Consider the following 19,070-nt stretch of genomic DNA (forward strand, 5'->3'; position numbering starts at 1 on the left):
ATCATATTAATCTAATCATTTAATTGGCCTTTTCATTAACTTCAGTCATGTTAAAAGTTCTTCAACCCTGTTGCTTCCTGACAGTGAGGGTGCTGTTAGCCCATGGTAAAGCCATGGCAGACCAGCCACGGTGTAATACTGCAATAGAAGTACTTTTACGGGATCTTTTTTTTTTTAACAATTTTTTTTCACCAGTCAATGTTTAGATTAAATCTATAGCAGAAACACCACTCGTCACAATCAAAATGTTTTCATGAGGGCTGGCACGATAATTTGATGCTGCTTCTGTCTCTAACATACAATTTGCTCCAAAAAATGCAGTAGTGACCAATGTGACAGACATCAGTCTATATCTCCCTCAAATAGGTGAGGAGTTAAGAAATCAGTAAAGTGTAAGGAACCGGTGGCTTAGTTCACGTCGCAATCACCAAGATACCGACTGGCTCGAGGAAAAAATGATAACTTGACATCTGCAACTAGCAAATTATGGGAGAAAATAAAAGAAAAAATGTGGTTGATTAAAAAAAAAATCCAAATGATTCAATGTATTTTATACCGATAATGCTGGTAATACTGGTTATACTTAAAACCGGTAATACTGCTCCCCTTGAATACAGCTGAGTGCTGCAAGAACTGCATGTCTCAATATGCTCTTTACCTGAGCCAATTCATGTTAACTTCTAAATGCTGTTGTGATGCAGGAAATGAAACCTCATTTTGTAAAAAGATGCCATTCCCCCTCCTCCCGTCCCCCACCTCACTTTCTTCTCCATTGTCTTCTCTGTCTCTCCCTCATCTTTTTTCCCCATTCTGCATTTGGTATTCATCTCCTGTGGCTTCCTGTGTGTGCTTACCTGTCTTCGGGTACCATCTCCAACTTCACCTTGCTCACTTTTTTCTTTTCTCTCCTTCTCTAGCTTCTCCTCTTCCTCCATTGATGTGTGATTCACCTGTACCTAGCCTTGACATCCCCTCTGGTTTATAATGACAGGCAACTGGAGACTGGAGAGAACTAAGACTCCCCCCCCCCCCCCCCCCCACCACACATCTCAAGAACCAGACATTTCTTTTGAACATGAAGTCCCCTGGTAACACTTTTAAATTTTTTGTTAAACATTTTATATGCTACACAATCAGATTTTTAAATTAATCTGTCTCAGGTCGTGGAGAGTGAAGCTGTGTTACAGTAGTAACGCCACTAGTTGGCGGTAAAGCAACATCATGATGCTAACAATAGATAGCCGAAGAAGTCAGGCAGCATAACCAGGGAAGATTTCTACCAGTCAACAAGGATGAATTAAAGAAAGATAAATGGATAAAAAGAAGAAACACATCGACGTGACGGCTTCGTCTGTGAGTTAGTTGTATATATAAGTAGTTTTGTACAGATATTGATAACCTCCGTGAGTTTATTCAAACGTCATAACAGCTAACGGTAGCTAGTTTGCTATCCGGCTAAGTAGCTAGCTTGCTATCCGGCTAAGTAGCTAGCATGTGAGTTGCAATCCCAATGTCACATAAAATTTTAACATTCATTCTTATGTAGTACTATGGATATACCATGTTTCTTACAGCTAGTGGACCTTAAAGCTGAACTATACAGGAAGCAGGAGCTATTCAAACAGGAGAAACTTGGACAAGAAAATGCTGGTGCTGCATTTCAGACTAAAATCAAAGTTAAGGTACGGTCAAATTAAAAAAAAAAAATTCTGCCTGCTTGTGTGGGTTTATTTCATTCAGGGGTTTTCTAATCACGTTTTTTGGTAGAAACCTGATGTTTGGAGCAAGCCAAACACGGGTGTGACGGCTAGAGCAGAGAAAGATGCAGAGCAGCTGGCGGAGGAGCAGAGCACCCTCGACACATCAAGGCGAGTTTTACCAGAGATTCAACTCTTAAGGCTATAAAATGGTCAATTGTCTGGGCTGTTAGATTCATTGATCTCTGTTTATATCTATTCACATAGACGCAAGCTGGAGGAGAAAGCCAAACTTTATGAGCAGATGACAAAAGGAGACTTTCCAGGTTGGTAACACGTTAATTATTCTCTCCTCTTATTAACTTTAAGTTCTGTTATTTATTTATTGAATTCATTTTTCTTGTCAGATGAAGAGACTGAGGGACTGTACCTGGTTGATTTCACTCAGAAGATTATTGACAAGAAGAGAGAAACATATTCACAGATGGAATCAAGTAGAAGAGATGAGGAAGGAGAAAGTTCATCTGACATCCCTCCTCCACAGAACCCTGATGAAGAATGGTAATGTTTTATCGCTTCATTTTCAAAGGTTTATTTTTAAAAATAAGCGCTTTGCATCTATAATGAATGCAGTACCCATCAAATAATTCTGTAAATATAACACAAGTTTTCCAGAACTAGTTGAAGGGTCTCTGTTCTTGGCGGATGAGTCAAATCTAGCCAAGGATACGTTTCATTACATTCTGCACAATCATAACAAAGAGTTTCTCTTATTCTTCCCTGCTGCATTATTTTCCTGTAGGGTGGACTATGTGGATGCTTTGGGTCGATCTCGAAGATGTATGAAAAAAGACCTTCCAGATTTTCAGAAAATGGATCTTGACCTTAAAGGAAAAGGGTAAATATTCTATAATCCTACATATGAATAGTTGTCCTTTTTTTTGTATTTTTAACACCGGTTACTTAAGAATGAAGCTGAATTTTGGTGTCTGGTGAAAACTGTAAATCCTTTGCATGTGATTGTTCCATCTAGAAAAGCCTCCATGGACAAGACCTTACTTTCAGAGGACATGCGCCGAGAGCTGCAGAGGCAGGAGTGGGAGAGAGAGGAAGAGGAAGCCATGAAAAAGCCAATTGGACCGATCCACTATGAGAATATCAGGAGTCAAGGTAAGTTCTCTTTTCACACAGTTTTTTTTCTCTAGTTGTTTGGGTTGTATGTCTCATGCTATTTAAAAAAAAGACAAAACAACATCAAATTGTTTGTTTGTGTGTATCAGAGGCTCGGGAGCTCGGTGTGGGCTACTTTGCGTTCTCTCAAGATGAGGAGCATCGCAGAAAGCAGAGAGAGACTCTGGACATGCTCAGAGACCAGGTGAGCTGCTGAGCACAGACTCCGTGTTCTGACTCAATAATACAAGCACCTTAACATCACTCCCCACTCGTCATCTAGATAGACATGTGCACATCTTAATGTGTCTGTGACTTCCTGCTCAGACAACAGACCAGCGTAACAAGAGGCAACGACTGAAAGACAAGAGGCAAGCCATCCTGCAGGCCCGCCTGGCCAAAATCAAGCAGAGGAAGATGAAGGCGAAGGGGGATGTTGATGAAGAAGATCAGAGAGAGGAAGCGAATGAAGGTCAGAATCCACAGTATTTCTGTACAAGACTCTTTGCTTGTATATATCCATCACTTCAGTAATCTTGTGGGTGATAATATGGAGTTGCTGTGAATTAAACTCAGGAGAGGAGGAGGAGGAGGAGGATGAGAGTGCATTATTTGGGCCATCTCCTGCACCGGAGAATGACCCAGCTGTCAGCACACTGAAGAAGGTGGAAGTTGAGATTCAGGAGAGGAAGGACACCAAACCTGGCGTTCCACACATCAGAGAATGGGATAGAGGCAAAGGTAACTCTGATGTGTTTCACATCCATATTGACATGTTACTGAAGGCTGAAACTGCCCCAGTTTTCAGGGCTTGTGTCTGTTGGCTCTTTGCTTCCTGGAACTAAATAGAATTTAGCCCCCATTAAAGGAGACTTGTTATGCTAGTATCAAGGTTTTTTCTGGTGAATTCACAGGTGTAGAATTTTGTGATTGACAGTCAAAATCTGTATTTGTTGTGCAGCTCAGCTCCTCAACTGTCTGGAACAAGCCATTTTTTTGCTTGAGTCTCTTCAAGCCTCCCCTCCCTAAAATCCCACCTTGTCTTTGGCACCTGTGAAGCTTTTCATGGGGCAACACCCCTGTACTTGATAGGCGAGCTTCATCTGTAACAGATACGAAGACCCGCTGATGTCAGTTTGACATAAAATTAGGAAAAACAAACGTACTTTTGCATGTAGTTGCTTCTTATTTAAACTTCATTTAGGTCTTCGGCCTTTGTTATTAAGAACCTCTGATGTAATTTTCGATATCGCAGCTACAAAATAAGTCCTTTTAATTTTTTTAGTTAAACCTGTACTTTTCCTATGAAACATCAGTATGTCTGCTGCTAGGTTCATTCCACTTTTGAACAGAATACGAAGAGGGAGGGAGGTTAATTTTTACCAGCGTGGTGATCAGCTGCATCAACACAAACCAACTTAGAATCTTACAAGCTGTTAAATAAATCTGCTGGAGACTCAGGAATAAAATGCAGTTGACGAAGGTTAAAATGATTATGAGAATGAGGCCGACTTGCTGGAGGGAGGAAAATGCCTACAGCGGATCAAAGACTTTCAGTCTCCTCAGTCAGGGTTCATGAAGTCATGAAAAACCAGCAACAGTCATTGAAATTAATCAGTAAAAATGTGTTTGTGTGTGTTATTTGTAAATGGATAAAAGGCTTCATGTTATAGTGCTCTGGTTAGACAGTTCAGTAGTAAACGGTGTGAAGCAGTAGGAAGTAATCATAGTGAGTCTCTTCTCTTGGTGTTTTCGGGAGCTTTGGAAGGACATAGAAAATGCTCTTAGAATTGGTGTAAAGGTCAGTGTTAGTCCCCTGTCTTTTACAATTGTCCCAATATTTATTTATTTTTTTTAATTATTCCAGAGTCCATGTTTAGTGAGTGGACAACTCGGCGGCGGGAAGAGCGAGAGTCTGAGTTCGCACCACCCTCAGCTTACTTTGCTGAAGAGAAGAGACAAAGATTTGGCAACATGAAAACTCAGGAGAAGAAATATTCCAAAATGTCCTTCCAGCAGACACCAGTCCCAGTGAGCACCTCTGAGACCAAGGGGGAACCCTCCCCTCCAGCTCAAACCACTCCCTCACCTCCTTCACCTCAGCACGACCCTCCAGTCCCTCTAGTCCCTCCTCCACCACCTGCACACCCCCACCCCACACCCCCACCATTCTCTGCTCCTGTCTCTGTTCCCCCTGTCCACCTCCAGTATCCACCTCCTCAATTTTATCCTCCCTTTCTTCCTCCTCAGGTTGCATATCCACCTCACCTGCTTCCTCACTTTCCTCCCCAGTATCCTCCCCAGTATCCCCCACAGTTCCCCTCACAGTTCCCCTCACAGTTCCCCTCACAGTACCCCCCACAATACCCCCCTCAATTGCCGCCCCAAGCCACAGACCCAAGCCAGGCTCAGCAGCCCCCTCAGGGCCCCTCTCAAAGTCTGGACGACATGCTGGCCTTCTACAGGAACTCTACCTGATCCCTGAAATATGAGTGTTAGCAGGAGGACATCAGACAACACATCATCCCACCCCTGTCGTTTAAGAAGTGAATAAAATATAAGTGATACTTGTTGAAACATTTTGATTGCTTTTATTGAGGGAAAAAATTTAGTTGATGTATAAGTCACTTCAATTCTTGCACACACACATCAGGGCTGAATAATAAATCAGAATACTACTGGAATCTCTATATGGACAAGTGCAAATACGGGAGCGTCATTTTTATCAAATGTGTCCAAACACAGCAATGAAACGTTCAGGTGTGACAGAGACACACTGGCTTTCAAACTGTCGTCTCCAGGTCCCGTTTGACAAAATGTGACAGATAGAAGTTGAAAATGTCTACAAATCCACAGGCACTCTTCCAGCAACATATGATTGTACAAGCCCAGTTGTAATGAAATGTAAAAATGCTCACTGAAATTATGAGCCTGTCAAAATAAAACTGTATTTTTTACATATCATTCGGCGTCTGCACTTATATAAGGCTACAAATGTGTAGGGACATCAAGTTGAGTTGATGTGAAGTCAGCCACTAGATGGCAGTGTTTGCCTCGTACCCTGCAATCATTCTAAAGTGTTCAATTATGATACTTTAAGCTGCAAATGTTTAAATTATATAGCTGGTAATAGAACGGTACAACTAAGAATAGTTTAAAGGTGTCATCAAAATCTGTAAACAATATGTTAGGAAAGAATTAGGATGAAGTATACACTTATTCATATCCCCTTTTTTGCTAATTATCCAATAAACTTAATATATTAACGCTATCCCAGTTCTAGATACATCAGTATTTTTCTGAATATAACTAGCTTGTAGCAGCCTCCAGTGTGGGCCACATAATCAGCGTACGCCTCTTGAATTATTTTTTTAAACTCTGACCTGAGACGGTTAGGAGATGAAGGGAACAGTTCAGATGAGCTGATAGTTGCCAGAAGCGTAAGAGGAGTTGGAACTTCATCTTGGCCACAGTTGAAAGACCAGATTAGCCTCTTAACTAGATATTTGGCTGGCTGACTGGCTGACTGCTTTCTTTTCTCAAGCAGGAGAATATGCAGTTTGGCACTTTTGTTTTGTGGATCTTTGAAGTTCTCTTCCTGGTGTGGTCGTTGTTTCCACAGTAACCTTGAACGCTGTTTTTTCCCCTCTTTGTTTCTTTGGCTTCCATTTAGACCAAACCAAGCTGATATATACACACACAGCTTCAACACTGTCCCCTGGTAGATGTTTGTGTTCATATCTTTCCCTGAATCAGTCTGCTGCTGGAGCAAATTTGTGCTGATGATATAGAAATACTTCAGAAATGAGATTTAAACTTGCTGCACAAACAGTGTGAGACAAGAATCATCATCAAAATGAAGAGAAACTTCATTCGGTCAAGTTTTCCCTGGAATAGTCCAGTACATTTAGGATAATAAAGTAATAATAGAATATATTTGGATTGCAACAGTCAAGTGCTTACACACACACACACACATACACACACACACACACACACACACATACATACATATATAAATGTTAATGATCAGGTTGATGTGTCCTGAATGACTGTGGAGGCGATACTCCACCGTGCACAGCAGCCTGTTCAATGAGCAACCAGAAGACTCGTGTGTGTGTGTGTGTGTGTGTGTGTGGGGGGGGGGGGGGTTGGACCAGCTGACTCATCACTTCGATGAGTCTAATCTTCATTTAGGGACGGGAAGGTGTGTCACATTGACAGATCAGGGTGCAGTGAGAAATGATTCCAGCATGTGGGTGTGGTACTTTAATCTGACCCAGGAACACAACAACCCGCTATAAATAAAAATAAATAAATGACCTTCAGCGTGTAGAAACTGCTATTGTTGTGTGATGCTCCTATGTGATTAAGCTTCGTTGAGCTTTTTTTGTTTAAAGAACATTTACATGTTTTGTCAATGTAACTACCGGGTTCCTGCTGGGTCTTGATAATGATAATGATAATTATTGAATAAAAGGAATTTGAGGCCTTCTACATGTTTAAGGTCTTCTGTATATTTTTATGTCGGAAAAATGAACTGATTAGGACATCATGTGTATGTTCCAGTTACTATCATTTACCCCGGTAATTAATTTAGGACACAACGACCACAGTCTCATAAATGTCACTGGTGCTGAGAGTAAATCTCATGTGGTTCATTCTAGAGCTTTCTAGAACATCACTATTCTAGACACTTAGGGTTCATGCTTGACTCCAACACTGACACATCACAAATGTACTGTTGTCCTTCATCTTTTTGTTTTTTTGCCCTTAAATAGGTTTTAATTTCAAAGCGGTCATAAAAAGTTTTAAATTTAATTCGTCGAACTCTGCGAGAACTCTGATTCCACTGTGCAGTGACGTGTCATAGTTAGGTGCTATATGGTGCAATTATTGGCTAAGTTCTTGTGTGATTGTGTTGTGTGTCTTCCAGACCCAAGCAGACGATCAATGCTGTCTTTACAGCCTTTAAAGAGCTTGACCCCGGGGGGGAGGCAAGGCAGGTCTGGCCCCTTTTTTTGGATGCAGTTTTAGTGGGATAAAAGTTTGGCAAGCAACACAAAGTAGAGGAGGCAGCAATGGCTGTTCCTTCAAGCAGTAAAACGAAACTTCTAACAAGGAAAGATCAAATAAATCCTCTCAGAGAGGAGCTCCAGAGGGCTGCCCCGGATTGTGTCTGTATTGATCCAGATTTGTAACTGTCCACCTGGCAGTGTTGAAAAAAACTCATCACTCACTAGAAACGGCAGGAGACAGTGCAACACGGGGTGGGTAAAAGCTCAAGACCAGGGAGGAAGGTTTAGGGGTGTGCACCTCCGATGCTCTCTGAAACAAGAACACTGTCTGGGACAAGCGGTGGGGAACCCAGGACAACTCTGGAATGGCCACTAACTAACAGAGCCTGAGTTGAACATGGTGATGAGTCAAATGTGCTCAAGCTTAAAAATCTGCAGCTGCATGCTAATAAGTATAGAAACCATAAGGAGTCTTTGCAATTTAAAAGAGTTTGAATCATAATTTTATGTGTTAATCAGCGGCAGCACGGTGGTGCAGTGGTCAGCGCTGTCACCTCACAGCAAGAAGGTTCCGGATTCAAGTCCCGGCTCGGCTACGTGATCTTTCTGTGTGGAGTCTGCATGTTCTCCTGTTCCTGTGTGGGTTCTCTCTGGTACTCCAGCTTCCTCCCACAGTCCAAAGACATCAAGAGGGGACGAGGCTGATTGATACTCTAAATTGACCGTAGGTGTGACTGTGAGTGTGAATGGTTGTCTGTCTCTATGTGTTGGTCCTGTGATGGACTGGTGACCTGTCCAGGCTGAACCTGCCTCTCCCGTAGCTGCTGGGACAGACTCCAGCCCCCCCCCCCCCTCCCCCGCGACCCTTAAAAGGAATAAGTGGAAGAAAATGGAAATGGATGGAGATATTATTATTATTTTCTTTTTACATTTTTGCCTTTTTTTGCAGACAATCGCAGAGAAAGCCACACCTTTGGAGTCGTATTATTGCAAGAAAATGGTCCACAACTTGTATCACAAGGCTGAATTTGTGCCCTTTAAGACTGATCTTAAGTTTAGGATGCAGGTAACTTCTTAAAAGCTGTGAATTCTTAAAGGTCATTTCAGTCCTGGACCAGCAGGATAAACCATGGGCATCTCATTAACACCGCTGAGACACCCATGAGCAAGGCCTTTAGTCCCTCGTCACTCGCCCCAGTGACTTTGGTTGTACAGAGCAGCTTTCAGGGGCGAATGTCTGCAACTGAGAATTTTACTATCGGTTGCAGTGGAGAGTTTTGCACTCAGTGAACCTTCCATGGATAATAAAACAAATTGTGCTCTTTTGTATTTGTGATCAAGGCTCACAGATTTCATCGTAAAACAGCATTGCCTCTTATTATCCTGCATTCTGTTGTAAATTTGTTGGTTGTCTCAGAATGTCACTAATGGAGTCTAAATGGCCTATTATTGTTAATTTTGGAGTCAGTACCACTTCCTTATTCCCTCCAATTGGTTTTATGGTAATTTCAGCAAGAATCCAAAACTGATTCAAAAGACTAAAAATCTTGTCCCATTAGGCTGATTTTGTCACTGTGCTGCTCTCTGGCTTATCCACCGTTGCGATATCAAAGATTCATCTAGCTCAGAAAACTTGTTGCATCTGTCCAGGGATGGAAAAATTTACGAGTTTGATTTCCACTTTCAAGAGTGAGTTCAGTCCCCTGATGGGTCATTGAAATGTAGCTTCATAAAACTGTCCCGAGGATTAATTAAAACCTCTTACGTGCCGGTGTTGAGTTTTTCCTCAAACCATATTTGGGCCGTGCTAGAGTTGCTTGTATGCAGATAATCAGAATAACCTGTGAGAAAGAGCTGAATAATCCTGGCTATATTTTGATAGCTTACATATTTATAGGGTGGCGCATCTCGGAAGTCAAGCGGCTGTTCAGCAACAAAAGCATCGCTGGTTCGGTCCTGCTTGGATAAGTGAGTGTAATTTGAAGGTCATAACACAATAGGGGGGCTTTTTCTGAGATCCAGCAAGAACTGAAGAGAGACGTTTGGACATTCATTATAGCTTATTACATTTCTGATATACAAGCGGGTTGATCCATCTAAATTAATTTCACCCTCTGCCCTGCGCCGTCAGGGTAGCTTCATTTGCTTTCAACAGGGCACAATTCTCACTTTGGGATACGAGTTGTTCTTCTGTGTGCTTGTCTCAGCTGCGGAGCTCTGCAGGAGTTTAATGTGTTTTCTGTTGATGTAGATGTGCCACGCTGCAGACGTACAGTGAGAAGAGGGAAAGAGACCACAACCAGAGGGAAATGTGTTTCATCATTTACTTCCAATACACCCACTGCTAATTTCTGCAGCTTTTACCGATACTCCTACTGCTAAACGCCGACACTTAAAATGAGAAAATAATCAATGACACTGAATATTCGAATGTAGTCGAGTAAATGCAGAAAGTTTTAGAAAATGTAAGAAATAAAATCAACGGTCTTATTTGACCACAAGCTTTCAAACATCCTACCCTCCTCAATAGGAGCGCTGCCTTGCAGCTATCAGCTCCTTTAATGGTCCATCAGTGTCTTCCACTGGTGTGAGTGGCTTCCTCCACACTGTGAGATGAAGCACTTCAGACGGAGGCCCGGCTCCCTCCGTCAGCATCACCCCACAGTGAGCCGTAATGAGCTGGTGAGTGTAATGAGAGCTAATGCTGCCACAGCTATTGAGCACTCTTGCCACTGGGCCATAATGCTGCTCCCGCTGTGTTGTGTCAAACAGCCACATGCTCCGTAGCCTGGTGCCAGTGAGCTGATGGCAGGGACGCTGCAGTGTCTCCCAGCAGCAGATGGATCAGAGAAAAAAAGGGACAAAGACCGTTTTGGATTCTCTGCTGAACATTTGGCTGCGGTTCAACTCACAACAAGGGGTGGCTGAACTTGAGAATGTCGTTAAAAAAAAAAAAAAAACATTTGCAGAGAAAAATTGGCAAGATATTTGTGGATACCAAAACGATACTTGCTTCCGCCTGGAGAAACAAGAACATACATTAACAATGCTTGTTTTGGCAGCTGGCTGACTAACGGCTCTAATATAGTTTCCAGCACTATTCAATTAATATTGATACTCATAACCCCCAGAGATTGAATCTTAATTCTCCATCTTGAGGTTGACATTTAATTGATGAATCATTTTAAAAATGTGACACACTGTTAGCCCCTAAACTCTCGACATAGCGGCTTTGGATCAAAAGAGGTGCTACTGCCTCCAGTTCAACAGATCCATGACTGCATGTGTCACTGATTAATGTACAACTACATCTTCAAAATACATCCAAAATGAACAAATGTCCTTTATTTCTTACATTGGTGCATTTACACCTAAATATGTGTTTGGTTGATATGTAAATGAAGAATTTTTTGTGTAACGATTAACACAAATTGACTTGTACAAAAATATTGTATTGCATACAACAATGAAATCCACTGAAAGTTTGATCTGTTAGCCTAAATATTAAACTGGATAATAAGAATGTTGGTGTCTGACATGAGGTATTATATTAATGCTGTTTAAGTTTCTGTAAGAATTTCATTTTATTTCACCTTTTAAAACCTTGTTCATTTTTTTTTATTTCAGTGCATCACATGCTTTTGCTTATGATACTATAACTTTCATGCATTTCATTATCATTCTAAACATTTACTGTATATATCAAGTCTTTGGTTTTGAATCTTAAAAAATGCTGCACATATTTATGTTTTTTTAATATGTGCTAAATAAGTGAAGTCCCAGATCAGGCTCCTCCCTTATTAGTCTGGTCTCAGGCTGAACTCATTAGTCAAGTTGCTGGCTACCTGCTGCCAGCTAATGTGTTTGTAATGCAGCGGCATGTTAAATGTCTTAGGTGTGTGTGTTCAGCTTAAGTGAGAGCTGGCCAGTTTGTCTCCAGGGCAGTGTTTGTGTCGCCTGGCTCCCCCCCCCCCCCCCCCCCACTCCACACGCTGCTGGATAAAGATATTAGCCGGGCACTGTTGACATTGAATCCACACTGGTAATAGCCTCATAAATTCTGCTTGTGTGAAAGGGAAAAAGGCAGTGAAAAGGGGATTAAAGGGAGTGTGGACTCATTGGCAGTCTGCGCTCACCCTGCTGGCTCTAAACCACCCACCCACTCTCTACCTGCAGTGAACACAGAGAGGAAACAGTCCGAAAAGTCATCATTTAATGTTCCTGTTTATGCGATACACAACAGGGCTCCCAGGCTGTTTTATACATCCTAGTGTAACGTAGGCAGCAGTGAGTGAATCTCATTCTCCAACATATTCAGGACACCGCTGGCTCCCATGCTGTGGTCTGAAGAGTCTGTAACACCACAACGCAGGTTACACTAGGAAAGTAACTTATTTTCAAACCTTAATTTTGCTATTTTTTGGCCCGTTGAGCAAATGTCGAAGGGTCGCTGGTGAAATCCTTGAGCAAGATATTGAACTCCTAATGGCCCTGTGATGGACTGGCAACCCATCCAAGGTGAGCCCCGCCTCACCCAATATCAGCTGGGATAGGCTCCCCCCCCCCCCCCCCCCCCAGATAAGCGGAATAGGAAATGGATGGATGGATATAATATTCCACTTAAATTAAAGTTCTAAATTGAAAATATTATTTATGGATGTTATGTTATCATGAATATACCTTAAAGTTTTTAAAATAAAAGTAACTCATGCATGTCCCCCGTTCCCTTTTTGGTTTGTAGAAAATCTAAAAAATAGTGAGAAATGCTGTCAGATTACCCAAACCCCAAACTGATACTAAAATGCTAACACAATGCTAATTAACAATGCTAGTCAATGGTCCAGTGGTTCAATTATGAAGATAATTTCAAGCTTCAAACATTCATAGATGTGAAGATGGAATCGCTAAATGTTTTACTTGAAAAATGAGTTGAATGATTATATTTGACAAATAATTAATTTTCTCTGATTCAAACTAATTGATTTATGGACTAATTAACTTGCTGTTAAGCTCAGTCATCAGTGACTCCCGTCAGTAAATCAACAGTGATCAGAAATGATATAAACGCCACCCTGTAATGGTGGAAGGTGATAGAACGTCATTGACTCATTATGGGTCTCGTGTCTCATTTAAGGGTTTTGTAAGTAAGAGGCTCGCGTCATTCACGAAGAGTCAAAGCCGGTGTGTTTGTATGCACATGTTGTGCATTTGAAATACAGGTGCTGAGTTGGGAAAGAGGATTTGCAGATCAAGCATCCGTGTGCAGCAAAATAAAAATCCTCACTGTGACTATGATTTATGCAACGGCACTTGTGACGCTAGCTTGCCCCTGGAGTTTGGGGTTTCACTAGTGCGCAGGATGTTTATATAGGGTGCTAAGCTAATGTCTATGAGTAACATGGTAACATAGGTGGGGATCCAGGTGGGTTAGGACCAGGTGAAGAGTCCGTAGATCAGTTTGTGTGTGTTGACGTGAGCGCTACTGCAGACATTGTTGAGCTTCTTTCTTCGGTCTGGTGAAGATGAAGCGCTGCGAGACGACAGCTTGGCCCAGGGAGGTGTCGAAGATGTCAGTTAGAAGCCAGTAGCTCTGCAAAGGCTTTGAGCATTCGACCAGAGAGTTGTTAGCTTCTGCAGCCTTGCACTGGTCAGTGTTGAGAAGCATCTCTCTCAGACTGGCAGGGGATAGTGAGAGCAGCTGGTCATCTGGCAGCACCAAGTCGTCTCATTTGTTACTAGCTGCAGTAGTCTAAGTAATGGCATCAAAAGTTTACACTTTCCTTCAAACAATCACTGCGTTTTTGGAAGATGATCTGCAAGATAATTGCTGAATGGATCTCGATGTGAAATAGGAAGAGCGTGCGATACCTACCAAATCATACGGTAAAAGATCTGCAGGTGTAAAAAGAGCCAATGTAGGTGTGGGAAATGACAAACGAGGAGGAATAACCAAAAGGGGAACGTTTGTCCGACATTTGACAGACCTTTATAGTTACATGTGCTGCAGCTTATGACCTAAATTCATTAACATATGCAGTTACTGTACATCCATAAATTTCTACACTTCTAATGTGAATGTCTTTCATTTAAAATATAAAATCACCTGTATGAATTTGTGAATAAAAGTACACTTAAAAGTCTGTTTTCACCAATACCAAATATTGCATTTAAAACTTGCACCAGCTAACATAAAGGATATTAGGGAGACTTGTGACCCTCATGTGGCGACAGCTGAATAACAAGTAAGAGTTTAAAATGTGCTCTGTGTTGCCAGGTCAAGTCATTGAGTTGAATTTGATGGTGATGTGTGACGGTCAGTGACTTCTCCTAAATTAGATGCTGTAAAGGGAGGAAGCGATGTTTCTTGGCACCGCTGATGTCACTCTCGTTCGCCCCAGAATCACATGGCCTGTATTGATTGTTAGATCCAGGGGCTGTTAAGGGACTATATGCATCTCATTGTGTGTTTCAGCACACGATTAATGTTGCCTCTAAAAAAAACAACAACAACCTCAACCCGCCCGCATTTCTCTTCATTATTAATGAAACTTAAATGGAAGTCTGCTATATGACGGTATGCATCACACCAACATTTACAAAAACAGCCACCAAAAAGGGATAGTGGGAGAAAATACCGATGGTTTCAAAACCATTTAGGCTTTCATTTAGTCTTTAAACAATAATGAAATATTTTTGTGCGGTCGATAATAATTTCTTGCTATAAAAAGAGATGCCACCTGACAGCCGTTCTAAAGTTGAGTAATTCAAATGTGGGACAAGAGGTTCTATTGAGCAGGAACAGGCAAAAAATAAAAACAGAGCCGTGAACTCCTGCAGCTCTACGGCTGCAGATTAGTGTTTTATTGATTTTTATGGTCTAACCAACCATAACTACAACTATCACATAGTGGTTGTAAGCCTCTATGTTTATGTGACATTGACCTTTGACCACCAAAATCTTGGCAGTTCCTCCCTGAGCCCCGGTTAGTGCCAAATTTGAAGGAATTCCCTGAAGGTGCTCCTGAGGGATGGCGTTCTGGTGAAGTGACAGTAACCCCGACCTTTGACCAAAACCTTTTTACTTCATCATCCAGTCCCAGTTGACCTTTGTGCCAAACTGAAGGAATTCATCTGAAGGTGTGCCTGATATATCACATGAAGGAGAATGGGACAGATAACATAAAAAGTGTTGGGATAGTGATCTTGACCTTTGACCACCAAAATGTAAAAAAAATGATGGTGGAAGCCCGAGTACCAGCAAGAAAGCAAACAATGTGATTCCTAACATTTTGAATCTATTCCTTTAAAAGAATATAAATCCTTCTGATTGATATTTTTAATGATCAAGTTATGTCTGATCCAGTCCATTGGTCAGCATGAAATAGGTAGTTTATGTGTAAAGTAGTGAAATATATAGTCAGGTAAATTGGTTTGCTAAAACATTTTGTACCATATTTATGGGTATATGATGCAAAACAGTCAGTCAAGGTCACTTCAGGACAGTAATACGGAGTTAATGGGACTGGTCCTTTACTGAGCTGTTGTTTTAATTTTCTTGTGTTCATCACACACATACACACACACAAAGGTGTTATTGACTATACAGACGCATGACTCTGATGATGGAAGGTCAGCTCAGGTTAATCCAGTGTGGTTTTATAGCGAGGCGTGATCAGGATTCACATAAATCTGGAAATGAGATGTAATGCTTCCCATGACAAGAGACAGATGGATATAATGTTCAGTTTCAATAAGAAGCTGTCACTAAAATCAACTGTGATTAATCTGTTCAAAGTCAAGACCAATAAATAAATACTGGTACCATTTTTTTTATTGTGCATTAACATATGGAAGTCATCATGAACATGTAAAAGCTTGAATCACTTCAGATCAACGATGAGTCGCAACTCACTCAGACCCTGTTGCATCGTATATTTCCTTACAGAACAAATGGCTTTATTCATGTTGTTTACTGGACCAGATAATATTAATGTAATGGGGGGGGGGGGGCATTTTCTCTGCATCATGTCATTCACACAACTTTCCTTTGTCAAACCAAATCCCATTGTACACTTGTCAGAAAAGTTCTCACAGAAGAACAAAAACAACCCTCCAGCTGTGTTTTCTTTCTCCTCCTGATGTGACGGGAAACTAAATTTAGACAACGTGACACAAGAGTTTGTTCCTGCATCCTATTGGTTTGATAACTTAACATTAACAGGATTCAAGTCAACAATACTGTCCAAGGATACACATCTGCTTTGTGTGTGTGTGTGTGTGTGTGTGTGTGTGTGTGTGTGTGTGTGTGAGCGAGAGAGAGAGTGTGAGAGACTTACCAGGGACATGCTGAGAACCTGTGGACAAAAAACTTAGTCCCCAGTTGGTAATAAACAAATTTTTATGTCAAATGTGGAAATTTGTATTGGGATTAAGGTTAAATTAAGGTTTAGTCAAGGACAAGTCAGGATTAGATAAAATAGAAATATTTCAAAGTAATGGTAATTTGTGGATGGTCTGTTATTCAGAAATAATCCAATTATATATAAAGTGATAAAATTGAGAGCAATCCTGCTAAATCATGAGCATCCTGTTAACTACAAACATGTACAATGAGGTCGGCCTGTGCGGCTGACTTTTAAAACCGCTTTTATTGTTAAAAAGTAGGACAATGAGGCCCAGGTTGAAAATAACTGGAATTATCCTTTAAGGCTGGTGGCTACTCCCTCCCTGCTCTAGTTTTGCGGAAAAACTTGAAAACAGTCACAGGAAGGAGTATATCAAGATGGAGTTCCTTTTTTAAGCTGCAGTCTTATTGTTTCACCTCAGAAGCAGGAGAGAGGAGGAGACACGCTCTTTCCTCGCCTGACGCAAACAGGAGACACTCGGACAGAGATGGACCTCGAGGTCCAAGACCACAAATAAATGTCTAATCTGTGGATCTCACTCGTACTGACGTTGTTCAGTAAATAACAACAGCACACTCCCAATATATCATGGCTGACCTGGATCTGCAGCCATGACAGCGATCTGGAAAGATAATGGACGATTTATTGATAAGGGTGGTGAAGTGTGTACACACACAGACACACAGACATACAGACACACACACACACACACACACACACACGCACACACACACACACTAGAATCAGGGCATCTGTGGTAGAGGAGAGGAAGGTGGTGGATCTACACCGCATGTTCCTGGTCCTCCTCCATTTCCAGTGTGGTAGAGCACTAGCTCAGTAGCTGGAGCCTGAGCTCTGTGCACCATTGAGAGCCAGGAGCAATGAAGAGAAGAAGGATGGAATGTATAAAAGTGGACATCTTTCAGTCCTCTGAAAGCTGCTCTGTGCTTATGAAGACAAAAAAGAGGATTGAATTGTGGGAATGACAGAAACACTAGTGTGTATGCTCTATATATTACAATCGTTTCAACGCACATATCTTCCTGTATACAACCACCCACCCATCCACCCATCCATCCATCCATTTTCTATACCGCTTATCTGTTAAGGGTCATTGGGCTGGAGTGAGAGGCGGGGTTCAGCCTGGACAGGTCACCAGTCCGTCACAGGGCCATTCGGAGCAATGAGGGCTCAGTATCTTGCTCAAGGATACTTGGACATGGCCAAAGTGAGGACTGAACCAGCAAACCTTTGGTTGCTAGACGGCCACTCTACGTTCAAGCTATGCCTCCTCCCAATCTTCCTGTTCCTATGTCTTATTATATGGAAGAATAATGTAAGAAAGGTGAGGTAAAGCAATACTTCCCCCCAAAAAAGTTTATTTTGCCTCCCAAGTACTAACAGCGGTCTTAAGTTCACCAAAACACTGTTTTCCCTCCCGCATTACTTCTTTATGACCCCAGACAGAGCGGCGCATGTAGCTTGGAGCTAATGGCAATTAGCAGCTACAGCAACAAAACAACAGCAAAACTGTCTGTTTACCAGGTCGCATTGGCTGTTGTAATCCATGTCCTCTGAATGCTCATTAATAGAACGTATGGCTCTGTGCTACTGTGAATGACTGTGAGCGTGGAACTTTACCAGCTGGCACATTTTAATGAACCAACTCAGTTGCTCCCTCACATTAAGGCCAAATGATAAGTGCTATGATTTGTTTTCATCTCTCATCAAATTATTTGTGGATTACTGAGCATACTACTGGATAAAGGAGATGTGGGCTATTGTGACAATGCACTGAAGAGTTTGTAAAATGACACTTTTAAACAGTTTTGTTGTTAGTAGTCAGTAACTGTTCTTAAAAGCCTCACTAATTCAATCCCCTGTGTCAACTGACTGTGTCGGTCAAATCACCTGTGCATACCTACATAAACGTACCTACAACCTCTGTCGGTTCTTAACTCATAAGCATGTTCACATTGTTTCACAGTATGAAGGTCTTGGGAACAGAACCTCTGTAATCCCGGGTCCTTCCTGCGTGGTTGATACAGGTTCTCCTGCAGTAGGATTTTGCTTGATGCTAAAGTTTCCTTTTCACCACCAAAACATGCGCACCAGGTCATCTACCTAGCTAGTGTCTTTGTCATTCCAGGAACCAGGGGGAAGCTGAGTTAACACTCACTAGACATGACCTCCACCCTGTGTCACCCTAACCTCTGAACATCACTCACCCTTGTTAATAACCCTCACCCTTTCCTCTCTAGGACCTTTGCTAATCCAGATAAAACTAATTTATACCAAGCTATTATCTTTGTATGTTAACTAGCTATGGATGACATTTCCTCCTTGGTCATAACTGCTATGACCTCTCTAGGATGTCTCTACTAAGCAGCTCTGCAAGCAGATACTAGATGAGTAATGACATCATCATTATTTGAACCAACCTGCTGTATTTGATGAGAATGAGCTGAATACATAGCTGTAAACCTGGGAAAACGCATTCTTCTGTGCCATAGGGCTCCATTATTGTCTAAAATTGATCAAAACTGTGTGAAAATTCTCATTAGTTATGATGAATATGAGTGTAAAAAATTCCTGAATGCACCAATTGTGTACACAACTGAAACAGAACAAATCATTTACACCTGTTTAGCTAACGTCCGCGAAACATTGCAGCTGTGAGAGGAAACTGCTGAGGCTGAAGAATGGATCCACTCAGCTGAGAGTTACACAGAGCAGGAAAGTCCCAGGTAATGAGACAGGGTCAGATAAATGGTTCATTC

The 19,070-nt window shown here is 41.6% G+C and overlaps 1 protein-coding gene across 1 annotated transcript; it reads left to right on the forward strand.

Annotated features, from left to right (window-relative positions):
• Positions 1-1,220: 1,220 nt before the first annotated feature.
• ccdc174 (coiled-coil domain containing 174) lies at positions 1,221-5,833 on the forward strand. Its single transcript, XM_086200736.1, has 11 exons — positions 1,221-1,353; positions 1,575-1,682; positions 1,768-1,868; positions 1,965-2,023; positions 2,105-2,258; positions 2,500-2,595; positions 2,731-2,867; positions 2,978-3,072; positions 3,195-3,339; positions 3,444-3,608; positions 4,735-5,833. The coding sequence occupies exons 1-11, from the start codon at positions 1,312-1,314 to the stop codon at positions 5,343-5,345; spliced, it is 1,713 nt and encodes a 570-aa protein (XP_086056862.1). The 5' UTR covers positions 1,221-1,311; the 3' UTR covers positions 5,346-5,833.
• Positions 5,834-19,070: the final 13,237 nt, after the last annotated feature.

Source organism: Aulostomus chinensis, chromosome 3, assembly GCF_037954235.1.
Source record: "Aulostomus chinensis isolate RoL2024-O1b breed Wild chromosome 3, RoL_Achi_v1.0, whole genome shotgun sequence".
Classification (NCBI taxonomy): Eukaryota; Metazoa; Chordata; class Actinopteri; order Syngnathiformes; family Aulostomidae; genus Aulostomus; species Aulostomus chinensis.